The sequence below is a fragment of the Myxocyprinus asiaticus genome, chromosome 11, assembly GCF_019703515.2.
Source record: "Myxocyprinus asiaticus isolate MX2 ecotype Aquarium Trade chromosome 11, UBuf_Myxa_2, whole genome shotgun sequence".
NCBI classification, from domain to species: domain Eukaryota; kingdom Metazoa; phylum Chordata; class Actinopteri; order Cypriniformes; family Catostomidae; genus Myxocyprinus; species Myxocyprinus asiaticus.
The window spans coordinates 16,657,501-16,677,070 of NC_059354.1; the positions used below are offsets into that span (position 1 = coordinate 16,657,501).

The 19,570-nt window shown below is 38.4% G+C and overlaps 1 protein-coding gene across 1 annotated transcript in view; it reads left to right on the forward strand.

The window, feature by feature from the left end:
* The window catches only part of LOC127447692 (partitioning defective 3 homolog B-like), a 466,221-nt gene that overhangs the window by 121,337 nt on the left and 325,314 nt on the right, over positions 1 to 19,570 (forward strand). The window contains 2 exon segments of the mRNA XM_051709699.1: positions 4,469 to 4,540; positions 4,543 to 4,663. Of these exon segments, the coding sequence (XP_051565659.1) occupies positions 4,469 to 4,540; positions 4,543 to 4,663 (193 nt within the window).

Consider the following 19,570-nt stretch of genomic DNA (forward strand, 5'->3'; position numbering starts at 1 on the left):
CCTTGCACGTGCAGAAATTCTCACAGTAGCGATAGGCAGGGCAAAAACATTTGCACTTAACAGATATTTACAAGGAATCATACAGTAGGCACTGATATGTTGCAGTGCTTATATACAAATGAAAAGTAGAAATTGAGGTCATAAGAGCCCACAGTTATAGATTCATGCTGAAAATGAATGAGTATCACCATGACACAGACAAGCCCACAGTGTCACAATCTCTAAAACGTACCTCACTATATTTTCTTAAGTTGGAGCTGCAATTTTAATCTTGAATATATCCTTGTCTTGGTGTAAAATGGAGTCATTGTGTGTAGTGAAGAAATGTTTGTTTTGCGCACTTGCTGCTGTAGTGTTGAACACGACTCGAGTGACAGCGTGTAGCTGTGAAGTGCTGCTGTGGTAAGAGTCCCATTCAAAAATCTCAATAAATTACGCATTTATTAACACTTATTAAATTAAACCCAGTAATGTAACGACAGGAACGCTACCCATTGTAACGTAAAAGTAAGTAAAAGTAAATCATTTTCATCAGAAATTTACTGGAGTAAGAGTGAAAAGTACCCACCGTGAAACATAATCATAAAAGTAAATGCTAAACGGAGTAATGTATCGTGTTACTACCCACCTCTGCTTGAGAAAAAAAGTTACGAATATTTTGTACTCCAGGAAAATTGTATAAGCAGCTCTGGAAAAAAATTAAGAGATCACTGCAAAATTATCAGTTTCTCTGGATTTACAATTTATAGGTATGTGTTTAAGTAAAATGAAAATTTTTATTTCATTCTATAAAGTACTGACAACATTTCTCCCAAATTCCAAATAAAAATATTGTCATTTAGAGCACTTATTTGCAGAAAATGACAACTGGTCAAAATAACAAAAAAGATGTAGTGTTTTCAGACCTCGAATAATGCAAAGAAAACAAGTTCATATTCATTTTTAAACAACACAATACTAATGTTTTAACTTAGGAAGAGTTCAGAAATCAATATTTAGTGGAATAACCCTGATTTTCAATCACAGCTTTCATGTGTCTTGGCATGCTCTCTACCAGTCTTTCACAGTGCTGTTGGATGCCACACCTAGCGCAAAAATTCAAGCAGCTCGGCTTTGTTTGATGGCTTGTGGCCATCCATATTCCTCTTGATCACATTCCAGAGGTTTTCAGTGGGGTTCAGGTCTGGAGATTGGGCTGGCCATGACAGGGTCTTGATCCGGTGCTCCTCCATCCACACCTTGATTGACCTGGTTGTGTGGCATGGAGCATTGTTCTGCTGGAAAAAACAATCCTCAGACTTGGGGAAAATTGTCAGAGCAGAAGGAAGCAAGTTTTCTTCCAGGATAACCTTGTAAGTGGCTTGATTCATGCGTCCTTCACAAAGACTAATCTGCCCGATTCCAGCCTTGCTGAAGCACCCCCAGATCATCACCGATCCTCCACCTGGTCGTCTAATAGTTAGACGGAGACCTGGAGATGCCTTCAAGCCACAGTGTCTCGCACCCACTATGAAATTTGGTGGAGGATCTGTGATGATCTGGGGGTGCTTCAGCAAGGTCTGTTGCTATATATGAAGTCACCTCCTCCTTCATCAGCTGGGGCAAAGCTGTCTTTGGCTTTTGTCTCTCATTAGCTATAAAGAGTGGGCCAAACATTTCCACCATGGCTGACTTCCATACATTTTAATGATAGTGAATGAGATGTATACAAAATAGCTGATATCACATGAATAATTGTTTTACACAGTATATGCCAAATATATATTGGGGTCTCAGTACTGTAAAGAAACAATGATGTTACAGCTAAATGATCTGTAGTGGTGTTCTACTGCACTTTTCCGAGCAGCAGGTTGAAAATTCCGCCTTGAGAGTTGTTTGGAATGCAGTATTCCATGCTGGCAATCGTTCAGAACTTCTCAGACAAGATAAATGAGAGACATGGTAATGAATGAAAGATCTACAGTACAATTATTTTGTCACTTTTATCATTAAGCCATCCATGATCTTCCCATCTTCCTTAATCTTACTCTCTCTCTGATCATTTGTCAATTTTATGGATGATGCGTATAAAGAAATTATAAGAAATAAAAACGAAATCTTGCTCTAGATTTTGCAGGTTAAATTCTGTTCAGTTATAGCCCACTTTTACATTTTCACTCTTACATTCTCTGTTTTTCCCTTGATGTCACACTGTGAATTGTTTATTTATATATTTACTTTCCTGCTGTCTCTTAGGTAGGAAGCCTCTGGTTTTACCAGCAAACCCCTCTTTCTGTCCCTGACTGAGCATTCATTCACTGCATTCAGCCCAACACACACACACACACACACACACACACACACACACACACACACACACAGACAGACAGGCCCCTAGAACAGCAGTGCAGCTCGCAGTCTGCGTGCAGTGTCAGTGACTCGGTAAATGTATACAACAGTGCTGATTAGGCCAGCAGGCCTCTCACACACACAGCGCCAAGTGAATTTACGCCATCGCATAGAGAGATTAACCTTATACACACTAGCCATGCTGGGCTCCTTAGATGTCCTCTATAGCGTCCTGATCCAGAAGGTAATGTAGGCCAGTATGTGTATTGTTTGATTGGCGTAGGAATGTTTAAGTAGTTTTCAGCTGGTTATTATGTTAGATATTTGCCCATTGTCATTTGCTGTGTCCGAAATCGCTTCCTTTTCTCTTTGGGTGTCAGATATTTTGTAGTGTTGTTCAAATGCTGCCAATTTTTTTCCCCTCTATAGTGCACAGTTTTATATCCATGGTCTCTGATTTATAGTGTACAACCAGTGTATACTGACCAAAGCCATATTCTTTTTCATCCAATGCGAAGTGGACTGTCAGAAAAAAAACACGCAGTTTTCAGAAGTGTCAGAAATCAACGTTCTTTTTAAGGGACGATATTTGCCCCTGGATTTGATTTTCAGGGACGTTTTCTACCTTTTTGAGGGCATACTTTATAAACCATCTAAAAAAAAAAAAAAAAAAAAAAAAAACTGTCTCTCATTCATTGACTTCAATTTATTAAATTCATTATTAAAAAACCCAAGATTGAGACATTATTTCTTCTTACCCTAAAATTCAATCAGTATCAACTCATATGTTATGTCATAATATCTATATCTAGGACTATAACAGAATATTAAGAACTATAAACAATGTTAATAATAAGTAATGGTAATGAAAATTGAGGGGAAAAAAAATTCCCTGAATTTAACATTTCTAGAATTTGAAATGTTTGCCCTGAGCCACCCTTAATTTCTGACCCTGGTTTTCACTTTCCTTAATCTAGCTAAGTTTATTTCGCAGCACTACAAGTCTTCACTTTGTTGATAAGTCATCAGTTGATTTAAAAAAAAAAAAAAAAAAAATTCCCTATTGAAATACAGCAGGCTGAAATTATACCTCTATAGTTAGTGATTGATTTATAACATTTAACTTAGCTTAATGCCATGTGTTTTATCTTTAATTTACTGAGGTAAAATTATTATACACTGAGGAAATGAAAATTTGGTGGATGATTCAAACATTCCAGTAATACCTATAGTTAACATATTCTCTAATCAATTAATGTTATTGATGATTACTATTATTATTACTGATTTATGGAAGCATGGGGACAAATTTGCACTCACATTTTTATTCTCTCCATATAGTGAACTTGTGGCATCCACTATATAGGTATTAGTGATGTGAGTGGGTATTGGGCACAGATATGATGTGGGGTCAGTACATCTTAATAAAGCAATTACAGTGAAACATTTAAGTGTGACAAACATGCAAAAAAAATAAGAAATCAGGAAGGGGGCAAACACTTTTTCACACCACTGTATTTTATCATATTGCTGTTGCCATTGCTTTGTACCTAAACACACACTTTAACTGGGGTAAAATCACTGTACTTTTTCACACAGGGCCATGTATGTTTGGATTTTGTTTTCCCTTAATAATAACAACCTTCATTTAAAAACTGCATTTTGTGTTTACTTGTGTTATCTTTGACTAATATTTAAACTTGTTTGATGATCTGAAACATTTAAGTGTGACAAACATGCAAAAAAATAAGAAATCAGGAAGGGGGCAAACACTTTTTCACACCACTGTACATTAATTATAATGATCAATAGGCAGTTCTTCTGCTAAGTAATACAGTTAATGAGCCTAATTGTAGTCTGTTTGTGGTTGCCTGGAGTAACTTGGCACATTAATATAGAATTGAACTGAAATGTGGTCACAGGTGTGCTTAAATTGGCAATTTAACAACTGCTCCTAAAATGCCTCATGCAGTCAGAATTTAGATCTTTTTTATAATGTCCTTTGAGCATACGTTTGTGTGTTTAATGTATCTGTCTCTATTGCTTGGCAATCATGGTGATTAAATCTGCGTGTACTTGACAGTCCTCCTTTTGTGGTGTTTGGTGCTCCGAATCTGATTGTGATGTGTGTTTCTTGCAGCTGATCGCTGTGTACGAGGAACAGGAGGCCCAGCAGAGGGGCGCCGTGAGTCCCGGGAATGGAACAGGGACAGGGACAGGGACAGGAGCGGCATAACTGGACAGTCCAGCCCTGAACCCTACGACTCTGAACTCTCCTGCTTCCAGCCAATCAAAGGAGGAGAAATCGAAGTCAACTCCTCTGCCCTCAAATCTAGTACGTATCCAATTGTACAAAGTGATTTAGATCAACGTTTTTAATATAAGTACAGTCTGGAAAGTATTTGGGGAAAAGAAGTAATGTATCAGCATTACAGAAACAGACATGTGATCAAAGCTCTTCATGTGGTTCTGAGTTAATGGTGAGTGAAATAATAGACTGTCACTATGAAAGATGACATTATATGGTATAATCTAGCCCTGTTTTGAGCTTGAAACGCTCTGACTCACTCATGTGGTTGTGAACAAATGAACGTGTTCCCTGCGTTACGGCATTCGTGTAAATTACAAGGTAATATCACTTTTACAGTTCTCGCCTTAAAGGAATAGGTAATAGAAATAGAAAATTATGTCACAATTTACTCACCCTCATGTCATTCCAAACCCTTATGATTGTCTTGTCATGTGGAAAACAAAAGGAGAATTTTATTAATGTTTAATGAATGTTGTGATCCGTCTGTCCAGTAGCTGTTGATAGTGACTCACTTGACCCGAACGTATCATAAATATTGGTTTTGGTGAGTAACAACCCATAAGTGGAAAAACAAGTCCTTTAGCCAGCCTCTCTGTGTAAAATATTCAATAAAATCTGCCTGAAAATTTTCACAATGAAAAAATCATTGCTGCCGAGAATTAAGGATGTTTTCTATTCTGATATATCCCTTTTGTCATTTATTTTGTAAAGGAAATTTTTCTTGGAGTTTGAACAAATCTGGTCTATTTCACTCTTTCCAGAAGTATAGTATTTTTTTTTTTTTTACCATGTGTTTTTCATCTGGGCTAGTTTCAACTCTGCCTGATGTCATGCACACCTCCAGTACAGAACACACACACCTATTTCATCCAAATGTCTGAGTGTGTTTAGAACATGTTTACACTCTGAAATTAAACCCTTGGTAAAATAAGCTTGGGATGGATTGTGTCTCCTTGTAAATCTGTTTTGTTGTAAAGATAGACACGAGGGCTTGTAATGTTCATTGTGCTTTAGAAGTGGCTTTTTTTCCTCCGCCAGCCAGACATTCCTGGGAAGTGCTCGGGTTTCCGTGTCTCTAGATCAAGGTGCAGGTGTCAGTTGACCGAGTGATCTTTTCTTCTTTCATTCTCCATGCCTGTAAATATCATTTTGTCACGTCGACAGGGTCTGACATACATCTGAATCTGGATAATTTGTTAAGAAGAGAGATCACACACACCTCGCTTTGTATTCAAACAAAGTTTGAATGGAGAGAGAAAGTGGTTAGCATTAGGACGTGTAACTCAAAGCAGGCGTACAGAACATACAGAACATGATCTTGCGTTCAAAACCAGCTAGATGGAGTGCAACTGAATGAAACCAATCGGATGGGTCTTAAGGTGCGTTTTTGTGCACAAATTCACCAGAGACTCTCAGTGAGATTGATGCTTGGGATTCAAAATTCTAAATCCACATTGACAATCAAATCTGGTATTCAAAATCTAATTTAAACTGGCAATAAACAGTTTTGGGATTTTGATTAAGTAAATAAATAAAGCAACAATATGATTTTGAAATTGAAATTGATTAAGAGATTTAAGATTCTGCACTATTTCCAGGTCAAATCAAATAATTTATGACATTGACAGTATTAACTCCTTTGTACAAAATGGCAGATTTCCTTGCTTCCATTGAATCACACAAGATGCTCTTTAGAACGTTCTCAAATCATGCTGACCTGGATCATCAGGTTTTCCACAAAGTTGTGGAGTCCATGTCAGTTCGAGTGAATGCTGTCATTAAAGCAAAAGGTGGACATACCAAATACTGTGGAATTCAGAAAATTGTATGATTCTTTTTATGAACTTTTTTCTCAATATGTTACACTGATAATATAATTAAAAATAATGTATTTTTAGATTTTTGTTTAAATATTTAACTGTATTAATTTAGAAAACGGCTAAATCAAAGCATTTTCACTAGTGGTGGGAGAACTTTGGACCCCACTGTTGATATTTCTCTCCAGTCTTTTTCTTGTTGTAGTTTCTTGAGCATGTTGTATAATTCAGGGTGTACAACCATACACCGGCATGGTACGAGCCTCCTCTGACACTGTAGCAGACATCTAGTATATTACAGTTTTTAATGCAAACATTCTGTATGCTTGATATCCCGTGTCTAGCTTCTTTTTGTAAGTCTTTTGTTTTAAAACTGACATGAGTTTCTTTTTTCTTCAACATGTTGTCTAAAAATACAAGATGTGGAAACGACAGCAAGTCACAATGCAATTTTCTAATGCATGTGTACATACACCAACAATTAAAAAATACTGCATATGAAATGCAAGAGTGCGTCCTGTGTATATGTCCTTTAAAGCTGTGTTTTTGTCGAGACTCATCCCTGCAAAGATTTGTCATTAAGAAACCTTATTCCAAATCAAGCCTGCTGAGAAAAGCATCTTGAACCAGTCTAAAGCCCCGTCCACACCTCCAACGACATTGTTTACTATGAAGTTGCTAGTTGGTGTTCTTATTGATGTTGCTCTAATGTTATTGGTGGACTGCACATCTGGCCATAGTAGCTCTTGAAATGCTGATTACAAATTATACTGCCTGTAAAGCTTAGATATCATTCTAATTTGACAAGGAATCAGTTCTCTTGCCTCTAAAAATGAACATTCTGCAAATGAGAGCGTTTTATATAACCTGCAGCAGTGCTCGTTGCTTCATATCGTTAAACAATGAAATATCAATTAAACATAATATGAATCTCACTCAGAATGTCAGCATTATCTGACACTGTTTTTCACTCAACGTTTTGTTATGTCCATGCATGTGGTTACAGATCAGTGATATAGAGTAGTGAAATCCTTCACTACATTATTACATTACATTTACATTTAGCAGATGCTTTTATCCAAAGCGACTTACAGTGCACTTATTACAGGGACAATACCCCCGGAGCAGCCTGGAGTTAAGTGCCTTGCTCAAGGACACAATGGTGGTGGCTGTGGGGATCGAACCAGCAACCTTCCGATTGCCAGTTATGTGCTTTAGCCCACTACGCCACCACCTACACCTTTATAACTTCTCTGTCTTGCCTGCACTCCACACCAGTATCTCACTGGAGAAAGATGATTTGAGCTTCTCGCTCACTGGTAGTCTCTCCTGAATGTCGCTCGTCATTTGCATAAAGTTAATCTTTTCTCAACTTTGTCTTGTCACTCACCATGCCCACGTCTTGTCACTAATGGTCACTGTCACGCATGTCGCCGGAAGCCGCTGTGCTCTCATTGAAAATGTACCTTTCGCTAAGCCCCACTCTAAACGTGCTTCTTAGCAACTGTTGCCCTGCCGCCACTCTGACACGTGTTTGCTATTTTCCAATAATAGACTATGGAAGTAATGTGTGTTTGAGTACTTTTAGGCAGGATTTTATCAAAATCATCAAAACATTTAAAACACATTGTTGCCGGATCATTTGTAATAGTGACACGAGTTACCCAGTGAGGATACCGCAGTGTTTTTCTATCTTTAAAAAGTTTTTTTTTTTTTTTTTTTTTTGGGGTATAAATCTAGGAGTGGTGGTGTAGTGGACTAAAGCACTGAACTGGTAAGCAGAAAGTTGTTGGTTCGATCCCCACAACCACCACCATTGTGTCCTTGAGCAAGGCACTTAACTCCAGGTTGCTCCAGGGGGATTGTCCCTGTAATAAGTACACTGTTAAGTCGCTTTGGATAAAAGCGTCTGCCAAATGCATAAATGTACAATGTAAATATATCTAGAAAAGAGCATGTTATGGATTAAACTGTGTCAGCCCTCATTCCCAAATGAACATATAACATTTGCTTTGCTCCAAATAAATTAAAGCTAACAACTGAATGTTAGTTAATTTATGTATTGATTCAAGTCATAGTAAAAGCTATAGTAAATAATGAATAATTCACAGCATCAAAATGAGTGTGATATGAGATGTTATAAACAACTCTGTTCACTTACGCTAATGTTATTAGATGTGTAATCGCTATTAAATGAAGTTTTTCTCTTTTCACATGACTGTAATAATCGTTTGCCTTGATTCTAATTCACAGTCTCCACAGTTTTCCATTTCGTTTATGAGAATATTTAGCCAAAAACAGTGTCGTTCACGGCAATCTCCCATTAATTCCTATGGGGAGTTCTACAGAGCTTGTCAGAGCGAGCAACCGTAACCAAGGGGGGTGGAGCTTAGCGAAGGGTCAGTTAATGGCATCCTGTCGCTTTGTGTTGCTTGCGATGTGAACAGGGCTTAAGGCAGCTGGTTTTAGGCACTTTCTAGATAGTCGACCAGCTAAACATCGGCTTTGCCAAGCTGGGAGGCCAGCTAAGACCAGCAAACCGATTTTTTTTTTTTTTTTTTTCAGCAGGGAAAACACAGACACACACCCTGGTATTTCCCCAAATACCCAGCGTATGGCCTGACCTGCCTCTCGAAGTGGATTATTCCTCCAGTCCAAATGAATGCTCAGCGTACAACCATCCATGAACACTGGAAGAATACACATATTTACAATCCAATCAGCCACCTTTCATTTAGTTATATGATGATTTGAGAATCCTGCAATGAGAGCAGAACTCTAATACTATTTTATGCTCTATAGGTTTGTTTTATTACCTCAATTAAATCACAAAGCATAAAGGCACAAAAATCGTTTTGAAAAGATTGCTCACTGACTGGGCAGGGCAGAGGGGGAGGGGTGGATTTGATAGAGTTTCGCTCCACAAGACCCAAAACATATTTCATGCAAGTTTGACGGTTCTAGCTAGGCAAACTCGATCTGTCCTGTCGTTGGCTTCCGCAGTGTCAGAACACATTTCATAATGCAACACAAATATGTCATTTTCAGCATTGCCACGAGGGGAGCGCTGACTATGACTTCAGACCGATCGCATTCTTGCACAAAAAAAGGCTAGACGCAGCATAAGAAAGACAGTTTAACAGAAAGCAGGTGTCCCCAGGCGCGTTTTAAAGGTTGAAGAAGTTTGAACTTGATACGGCATCTAAAAAACACAGCGTTCCCACACGAGACGCTGAATACACAACAATATGCGGCAAAACAATCACAAACATTCGTCTTGCCCATGAAGAATATGGTAAACTGGACGGTTGCAAAAGCATTCATGTGAACAGCCCCTTAGGTGGAGGTCTTTGGCCACTGTGTCTTGCTCTCAAATCAGCATTTCTTAGATTAAATATTGGGTTTTTAAAATGCTTTGACTGGAAATGAGTTCAATTTGGAAATGTGCATCTCGAGATCCTCGCATTCTGTTCCATTCATATCTTTTTGAACAGCCCCTGGGTTCGTAGTCTGAGCGGCTTCACCACAGCGTTCAGCCAAATAGCACTGCTATCTGTTCTTTGCAATAATTTAACACTGTACTGTGTAGTTTATATGTATTTATTGCACCCTCTTGTGGACCAAGAAAATAACATCAATTTTAAAAATCTGCTGGGTTTTAAAATTCTAATTTAATTCGAATTTTAGTCATATTTAAGGTAAAAATTTGAATTTAGTTTCTCAGCCCATTTGACAGTCCTCAGGGGAGCAGGAACGAGCATTAGCTGTTGTCTTCTATGGATAGTTTTCTCTTCCAGGTTAACTACTGTCATGGCAGAGCAATAGTTTGAAGAGAATCTTGTTGAGCAAGTTAGTTAAAGTTCATACCTGCAAACTTGTCACCTTTTGCCAGAATTTGCAGAAACATGTCATTTATGGTGTGGACTTTAACCCTTGTGTGACCTTTGGGACATTTTTGTCTTTTTCATTTTTGTTTTTTGATCATTTTGGCTGTGTTAATGCCAACGGCATAAATTTTGCCAAAGGTGTGTATTTTTGGGGGAATTTTGATATTTCAACCTCAGTTCCTATAATACATCTATAATACACTGTGTACACAAAATAGTTGCACTCAGGACCTTCAGGACAAAAATTTCAGTATTTTTGCAATTTTTGATCCCAGTGCCATTAAAGCATAAAATCATGAATTCTATGATATTATGCTTTCATTCCAGAGCCCTGGCTTCAAGATTTAAATTTAAATATTTTTCACCAGATGGCACCATTTTTCTCACGTTTAGCCTATGGAGCATAATACATGCTTTTTTCCTATTTTCTGTTTGCTGTATTATAGAGCACTGCAGGCCAACTGAATAAATGATGCAGCTAAAAATTGTGTGGGTGTGTTGATATGGATTTCAGAGTGTGTTTTGTATGTGTGTTTTGAGAAGTGTGTGCGTGCGTGTGTAAAAAAAAAACAAAAAACAGTGGCATTATGTAAACAGACTATTTGGTAGTTATGATCAGGACTGATGTTGGTTAAAAAATCTATGTCAGTGAAAGTGGAAAATAATATTAATATATAATATTTTTATGGCAGTTTTTTGACGTGGACATTTTTGTCCTCTAAGGACCTGAGTGTGTTTTTTTTTTTTTTTTTTTTTTTTTTTAATCTGACACTGCACAAAAAATAATAATGCATCAAAATCAATGTTCTTGCTAATCATTGGCATATCCCAGACTGTGATAATAAAATAAAATAAAAATTCCCCTTAGCATTTAGTATATGGAAAATAAATAATTTTTTGTGTTTTTTTTTTTTTCATAAAAAACAACAGTGGCACTATATAAAACAAAAACTGGAATTTAAAGGATTAAAATCTTGAAAATGAATGAATATTTGGTAGTTATGATCAGGACTGATGTTGGTAAAAAAAAAATAACTTACTGAAAGTGGAAAATAATATTAATTTATATTATTATTATGGCAGTTTTTTGATGCAGATATTTTTGTCCTCTATGGACCTCTGAGTAACTTTTATTTATTGACACACAAAGGTTAAGTAACTCACGCAACAAGATTCTCTTCAAACTTTTGCTCTGCCGTGACAGAAGTTGACCTAAAATAGAAAACTAACAATAGAAGCAGACAGTTTATTTGCTGATGCTCGCTATAGCTCCCCTTGTGGCAATGTTGAGAATGAAAGGTGCACTTGCATTGCATTTGGAATTTGAGAGGTTTTTATTAAACAGCACCATAGAAATGCATGTTATGAACGTACAGTGGGACCATGCATGTATTCGCTTTGACTTTTGCGCACTTACATAGATTGTTTCTTCCCTCAGAGTAAAGCAATATGTATTTTGCCAGAATTGAATGTTTTTGAAGTATGTTTGCTGGGTGTTTGTGGGCTTCTTGGGGCCAGAAGTGGCTGTTTACATGTTGAGTCGGTGTGTATGTGAACTCATGGATCATTTTAATTTGATTTGACTGGATGTTATTTTGGCACTGCGAGCTGTTTAACACACACATGTTTGCACTAGTGATGTGTGCTTTGATAAGCTCATGCCCAGAGGTCTATTGAGACCAGCAGTGTCATCTGGAATGTGTCAGAGAGGAGACACACATTCCCCACATGTTCTCATGCTGTGGATGTTATGGTGTGCTTAGATGCAGTGGAGTTTGGTGTGTTTGGTAGAACCCAGCAGCTCTGATCTCTGCTTAGGATATTAAATCTTTAGTCATTTTTTGGCAAGTACTGTGGCCATATTTGACTATCGCATATGAGTTGTATGCATTACCACAATGATGTTTTTATGTTCAGTTTGGAGCTTGACAGCCAGTGGCCATTGCAAGCTTTCATTTTATGGAAAGGAACAGCTTGGCCTTTCTTCAAAACATCATCTTTTGTGTTCCATGGAAAAAAGACAGTCATACAGGTTTGGAATGTAAGTAAATGATGTCAGAATTGTATTGTTTGAATGAACTATTCCTGTGAAAGTGTGTCACTCAACTTCTAAAAGGCTGTAAGGCTTAAGGGGTTAAGAATGAACCTGGGCCTATATGCAGCTTTTCATTCATCTGCTGTTATAAAGGGACACTGTTTTTTTACTGCAAACATGATTGTGGTTTTTCCACATCTATTCCAGTGTTGTCTAATGAGATGTGAGGTTCTGTTGGGAGAGAGAGGTTTTGTTTTTGTGTGTGAATTGATACTCGCACACATTTAACCATGCAGTACTTTGGATATTTGGCACCCGCTTTCTTGAGTTAATGCCCAAGGAAGTCTTTAGTTGAAAGACTTTAGTTTGTTACACTGTGCACACACACACACTGGCAGCCAAAGGTTTGGTATAATGTACAGATTTTGCTGTTTTGGAAGGATATTGGTACTTCAACTCACCAAAGTAGCATTCAGCTGATCACAAAGTATAGTCAGGACATTACTGATGTAAAAAACAGCACCATCACTATTTGAAAAAAGTCATTTTTGATCAAATCTAGACAGTCCCCATTTCCAGCCATCACTCCAACACCTTATCATTGAGTAATCATGCTAAATTGGTACTAGAAAATCACTTGTCATTATATAAAACACTGCTGAAAGCTATTTGGTTCATTAAATGAAGCTTAACATTGTCTTTGTATTTGTTTTTGAGATGCCACAGTATTAGGGCTGCACCTAACGATTATTTTTTATCGATTAATCTAACGATTCATTTTCCGATGAGTCGATTAATCTAACGATTAATTTTCCAATTATTCTAAAGATTTTTTATAATTATTACTTGATTAATATAACAATTAATTAACCCAAAATAAATATTAAAAATACTTGTCTATATTAAATAAAAATATTTGATGCCATGAGTGTACCTTCATTTACTAGTAGTATTATTTTGAATGGCCATGCAAAATGAAGCAATGTGATAATTTTACCTGGTCGCAAAAAGTAGTCCGTTAATTTACCTGATGAACTTTCACCTTTTGCTGACCCTTTATGCTTCGCAGAGCTAATGTGTGCTTCTAAATCACTTGCACCTTTATTAGCAACTGACACATAAGTGCCAGCTTTACATGTCATACATTCTGCTTCCATGGATCTCGACCTGGATGAAAGCATGGGAATTTTTTGTGCAAATCTTCTGTAAATTTGCACTTACATTTGGTATTGTTTCCACTCAGCTGTCATTTGCTGTTTACTGTCAAGCAGCTGTTTGATGCCGAGCACAACAACGCTTCGTGCGTTCGCGGAGAGATTGACAGGCAGGAATTTGGCCAATAGTTGCTGCAAGCCTCTTATAATTGACCAATTGGTGTGCGAGAAGGTGGGATTTACAAAGAGGGGTTAAAGCAATGCAAATATGCGCGCGCACACAATGAAATATTACACCAGATGCACATCATAATGCAACTAAAGCCGAATCCCGGACATTTTCGCAAATTTAGAAAACCCAGCCGGACGCTTTTTTAAGGTCCGAGAAAGAGGACATGTTTGGGAAAAAGAGGACGTATGGTCACCCTACGTTAGCAGCGGTGCAGAAATTATTTTTAACATGGGGGCGATGAGGAAACATTTAGAAAATCAATTTTAAGTGACTACTACTAACAGAAACATGTGTTGTAATACTAATATGTCATGCTTGGGTGGGGACAAAAAGTAAACAGGACTTATGGTGCTGACTTGTTGACAAAGCGCTCCTGGATGCTTTCACTAGTGTTCATTCATGGCGGTTGTACTGCTGTGATAAGCCATTTCCAATTTGCATAGCTTACACAGCACCACACCGTGGGCGAGTTTTTTTAGCTGCAGCTTGTTCTTCGGGGGAATCCATGCTTAAACCGGGCGCTGCAATTTTAATTACTCCATTGCGACGCGCCGATGCATGTTATGCAAATCAACGTATTTCTGTAATCGATAACGTCGATTACGTCGCTGAATTGTCCCAGCCCTGCACAGTATGCAATAGACTGGCATGTCTTAAGGTCAATATTAGGTCAAAAATAGCAAAAAATAAACTTTCTCTAGAAACTCATCAGTCAATCATTGTTTTGAGGAATGAAGGCTATTATACAATGCTTGAAATTGCCAAAAAACTGAAGATTTCATACAAAGGTAAACAATACAGTCTTCAAAGACAAAGGACAACAGGCTCTAACAAGGACAGAAAGAGATGTGGAAGGCCAGATGTACAACTAAACAAGAGGATAAGTATATCAGAGTCTCTAGATTGAGAAAGAGATGCCTCACATGTCCTCAGCTGACAGCTTCATTGAATTCTACCCGCTTAACACCAGTTTCATGTACAACAGTAAAGGGAAGACTCAGGGGTGCAGACCTTATGGGAAGAATTGCAAAGTAAAAGCAACTTTTGAAACAGAAAAACAAAAAGAAAAGGTTAGAGTGGGCACAGAAACACAGACATTAGACAACAGATAATTAGAAAAGAGTGTTATGGATCTTAACCCCATTGAGCTTTTGTGGGATCAGCTAGACTGTAAGGTGCATGAGAAGTGCCCAACAAGACAGCCACATCTATGATAAGTGCTACAGGAAGCGTGGGGTGAAATGTCACATGAGTATCTGGACAAACTGACAGCTAGAATGCCAAGAATCTGCAAAGCTGTCATTGCTGCACGTGGAGGATATTTTGATGCGACATCTTTGAAGTAGCTTAAGAAGTTCTGAAGAATTTTTTTTTTTTTTTTTTAATTTTAATTGTAATTGTTCATGTTATTAATGTCCTGACTATACATTGTGATCAGTTGAATGTCACTTTGGTGGATAAAAGTACCAATTTCTTTCCATAAGATAAAAATCTGTATGTTACTGGCTGCCTGTGTGTGTGTGTGTGTGTGTGTGTGTTTGTGTGTGTGTGTGTATATATATATATATATATATATATATATATATATATATACACTGATATATACAGTATACAGTGTATCCAGAAAGTATTCAAAGCGCTTCACTTTTTCCACATTGTTATGTTATAGCCTTATTCCAAAATTGATTAAATTCATTATTTTCCTCAAAATTCTACAAACAGTACCCATAATGACAATGTGAAAAAAATTTTTTTTGAAATATTTGCAAATTTATAAAAAAAAAAAAAAAATAAAAAAAAAAATCACATGTACCTAAGTATTCACAGCCTTTGCTCAATACTTTGTTGAAGCACCTTTGGCACCAATTACAGCCTCGAGTCTTTTTGAGTATGATGCTACAAGCTTGGCACACCTATTTTTGGGCAGTTTCTCCCATTCTTCTTTGCAGGACCTCTCAAGCTCCATCAGGTTGGATGGGGAGCATCGGTGCACAGCCATTTTCAGATCTCTCCAGAGATGTTCAATCGGGTTCAAGTCTGGGCTCTGGCTGGGCCACTCAAGCACATTCACAGAGTAGTCCCAGAGCCACTCCTTTGTTATCTTGGCTGTGTGCTTAGGGTCGTTGTCCTGTTGGAAGATGAACCTTCACCCCAGTCTGAGGTCCAGAGCGCTCTGGAGCAGGTTTTCATCAAGGATGTCTCTGTACATTGCTGCATTCATCTTTCCCTCGATCCTGACTAGACTCCCAGTTCCTGCCGCTGAAAAACGTCCCCACAGCATGATGCTGCCACCACCATGCTTCACTGTAGGGATGGTATTGGCCAGGTGATGAGGGGTGCCTGGTTTCCTGAGAAACCTTCAGGTGCCTTTTGGCAAACTCCAGGCGGGCTGTCATGTGCCTTTTACTGAGGAGTGGCTTCCGTCTGGCCACTCTTACCATACAGGCCTGACTGGTGGAGTGCTGCAGAGATGGTTGTTCTTCTGGAAGGTTCTCCTCTCTCCACAGAGAAATGCTGGAGCTCTGTCAGAGTGACCATCGGGTTCTTGGTCACCTCCCTGACTAAGGCCCTTCTCTCCCAAAATGCTCAGTTTGGCCAGGCGGCCAGCTCTAGGAAGAGTCCTGGTGGTTCCAAACTTCTTCCATTTATGGATGATGGAGGCCACTGTGCTCATTGGGACCTTCAATGCTGCAGAAATTTTTCTGTACCCTTCCCCAGATCTGTGCCTCAATACAGTCCTGTCTCAGAGGTCTACAGACAATTCCTTGGACTTCATGGCTTGGTTTGTGCTCTGACATGCATTGTTAACTGTGGGACCTTATATAGACAGGTGTGTGCCTTTCCAAATCATGTCCAATCAACTGAATTTACCACAGGTGGACTCCAATCAAGTTGTAGAAATATCTCAAGGATGATCAGTGGAAACAGGATGCACCTGAGCTCAATTTTGAGTGTCATGGCAAAGGCTGTGAATACTTATGTACAAGTGATTTTTTTCATTTTTTATTTTTAATACATTTTCAAAGATTTCAAACAAACTTCTTTCATGTTGTCATTATGGGGTATTGTTTGTAGAATTTTGAGGAAAATAATAAATTTAATCAATTTTGGAAAAAGGCTGTAACATAAAAAAATGTGGAAAAAGTGAAGCGTTGTGAATACTTTCTGGATGCACTGTATATGTGCAGAATGTGGGACTTTTAACTGTAAACAAGCCCAAAACAAACAAGGGGCTCTTATTTTGAAATGAGAGAGACTTGGCTAAGCTTTTTACTGCCTATACATTTACCAGTTGAAGAATGTTGTGTATAAATATAGATATTTGACCAGATGAAGTTTCATGAGGAGATATGAATTTAGAGACATGATGTATGTACTGATGGGGTTTCCATGAAGTCACATTTTCTTCACATGCCCTAGCTTCAATTCTGAACCCTTGATTCTCTAATCATAACAACAAATATGCATTGAAGTGAGGATAAAATATGGATAAATATTGCCAATGATGTAAGATTTAGATACACCAAATCCCACGTGATTGTTAATCAAGAATGGAGGCATAGATTTTTGCCAATAACCAATAGTTCCAAAAAGCAACTATCCGCACCACTTATTCAGTAAAACCGATATATCGGTCTACCTCTTAATCATATGGGTTTGGAATGACTTGAGGGTGAGTAAATGATGACAACATTTTTGTTTTTGGGGAATTATCCCTTTAATAGAAAACATAGTGATAAACAGTATTATTTAACTGTTTATTTAATAATAAAAAAATAACATTTATAAATGCAGCACATGACCTTCTGAGACCGCTTTTGAATGGCGACTCCAACAAATATTTTTTTTGAACTAATTCATTGAAACATCTGAAAGAACTGATCTGCTGAAAATAATCAGACTGCTCAATTTCACAAATCAGCCAGGATTCATTGTTTTAATGCCAGTAAGTCCATTCCCTACTTTATTTTGGGAAAGATGGCTCAATCCTTTTTGAGCTTCTTCAGGTTTTTCTCATCGATGTAATCTCTAACCTAAGGGTCTCTTTGTTGGATGTTGGACTGTGGGTAACGTGTCCCTCAGGAGCTGTCGTTGTAAATTACATCTGGCACTCTCAACCTCTCCCCATTGACCGTGAGCACAGGTTTCTCTCTTCCATCCTGACCTTGCAGTCTGCTGAAGAACCGACACTTATGGCCAGTGTAAACATCTCCACCTCAATCTCTCGCCTAATCCAAAACAGGCCACATGGCAATAGAGTGCCTAACGCAGCATTTGTCATGCTGTCAGGTGTGAGATGGGACAGAGAGAGCGAGGGATGAGAGGAGAGAAAGCAGGGATGCGGTGGAAAGAAATATGCCAGCATGAAAGAACGAGAGAGAGCAGCAGAGAGAGTGGCTGATTGTGATTTAGGATGAGGCAGATGAAGAAGAGAGGAAGTGCATGCTTTAGCTCAGAGGGCTGTTTCCACTGCAGGGTGTCTGACACGAGTGTCATCTAAGGCCTACCTAGTGGTTAAGATCAGCGTTTGGCCTGTGGGAGGAAGTCTGGCAGAGGGGTTATTTATTTTACTTTTTTCTTTTATTTGTTACTTTTTTTTATTTTATCCCCCTTTCTCCCAATTTGGAATGCCCAATTCCCACTACTTCCTCGTGGTGGCACAGTTACCTCAATACGAGTGGCGTTGCCAGTTGCCTCTGCTTCTGAGACAGTCAATCCGCGCATCTTATCATGTGGCTCGCTGTGCATGACACCCCGGAGACTCACAGCATGTGGAGGCCCATGCTAATCTCCACGATCCATGTACAATTTACCATGCGCCCCATTGAGAGCGAGAACCCCTAATCGCAACCACGAGGAGGTTACCCCATGTGACTCTACCCTCCCTAGCAACCGGGCCAATTTGGTTGCTTAGGAGACCTGGCTGGAGTCACTCAGCACACCCTGGATTCAAACTCACAAACTCACGACTGCAAGGGTGGTAGTCAGTGTCAATACTCACTGAGCTACCCAGGCCCCAGGGGTTATCTTTAACACAGCCAAACCTGTACACTTTTATCACCCCTGACATGTATATGAATTGTTCCATGACATAACTGTAAACTCCCATAGAGAAAGAATCTTCCTGCAGAAATCTTCCAAAAGCCACACAAAGCCTTTGTGGCCTTTGTGTTAGGCCACACAAAGACCCGAAACATACTCTATTTAAGCACATAAACACAAGCATTTCTATCTTCACAAGCTTGATTATACAGTGTGCATTGTTGTGTTTTGAAATGTATAAGACCATAATTCATAACGCAATACAAGTATGCATTGAATTCTCAGTGTTACCGCAAGAAACATTATCGCGGGCATGGTCTCTCATGGTGGAGCATTGTTTAGAGAGAATCCTGCTGAGCAAGTTTATTAATGTTGATATGTTCATAGCTAGCAAGCTGAATAACACCACATCTGGTTCAATGGCACAGGCATTTGAAGGTAGCTCTATCGCACCTTTGAGTACTGAGGTTTTTTTTAGTGCAACTACAAGCAATTAAGCACATTAAAGGAATAGATCACCCAAAAATGAAAATTCTCTCATTATTCACTTATCCTGTTGCCATCCCAGATGTGTTAGACTGTCTTTCTTCAGAAGAACACAAAGTAAGATTTTTTTTGAAAAAAATGTTAAAATGTTATCTCGGATGGCATCAGGGTAAGTGAATAATGAGAGTATTTTCATTTTTTGGGTGAACTATTCCTTTAAGTAAGTTAGGTTGGGACTGTGCACTTGTAATGTATTGGCCAAGCATTTGCATACTTG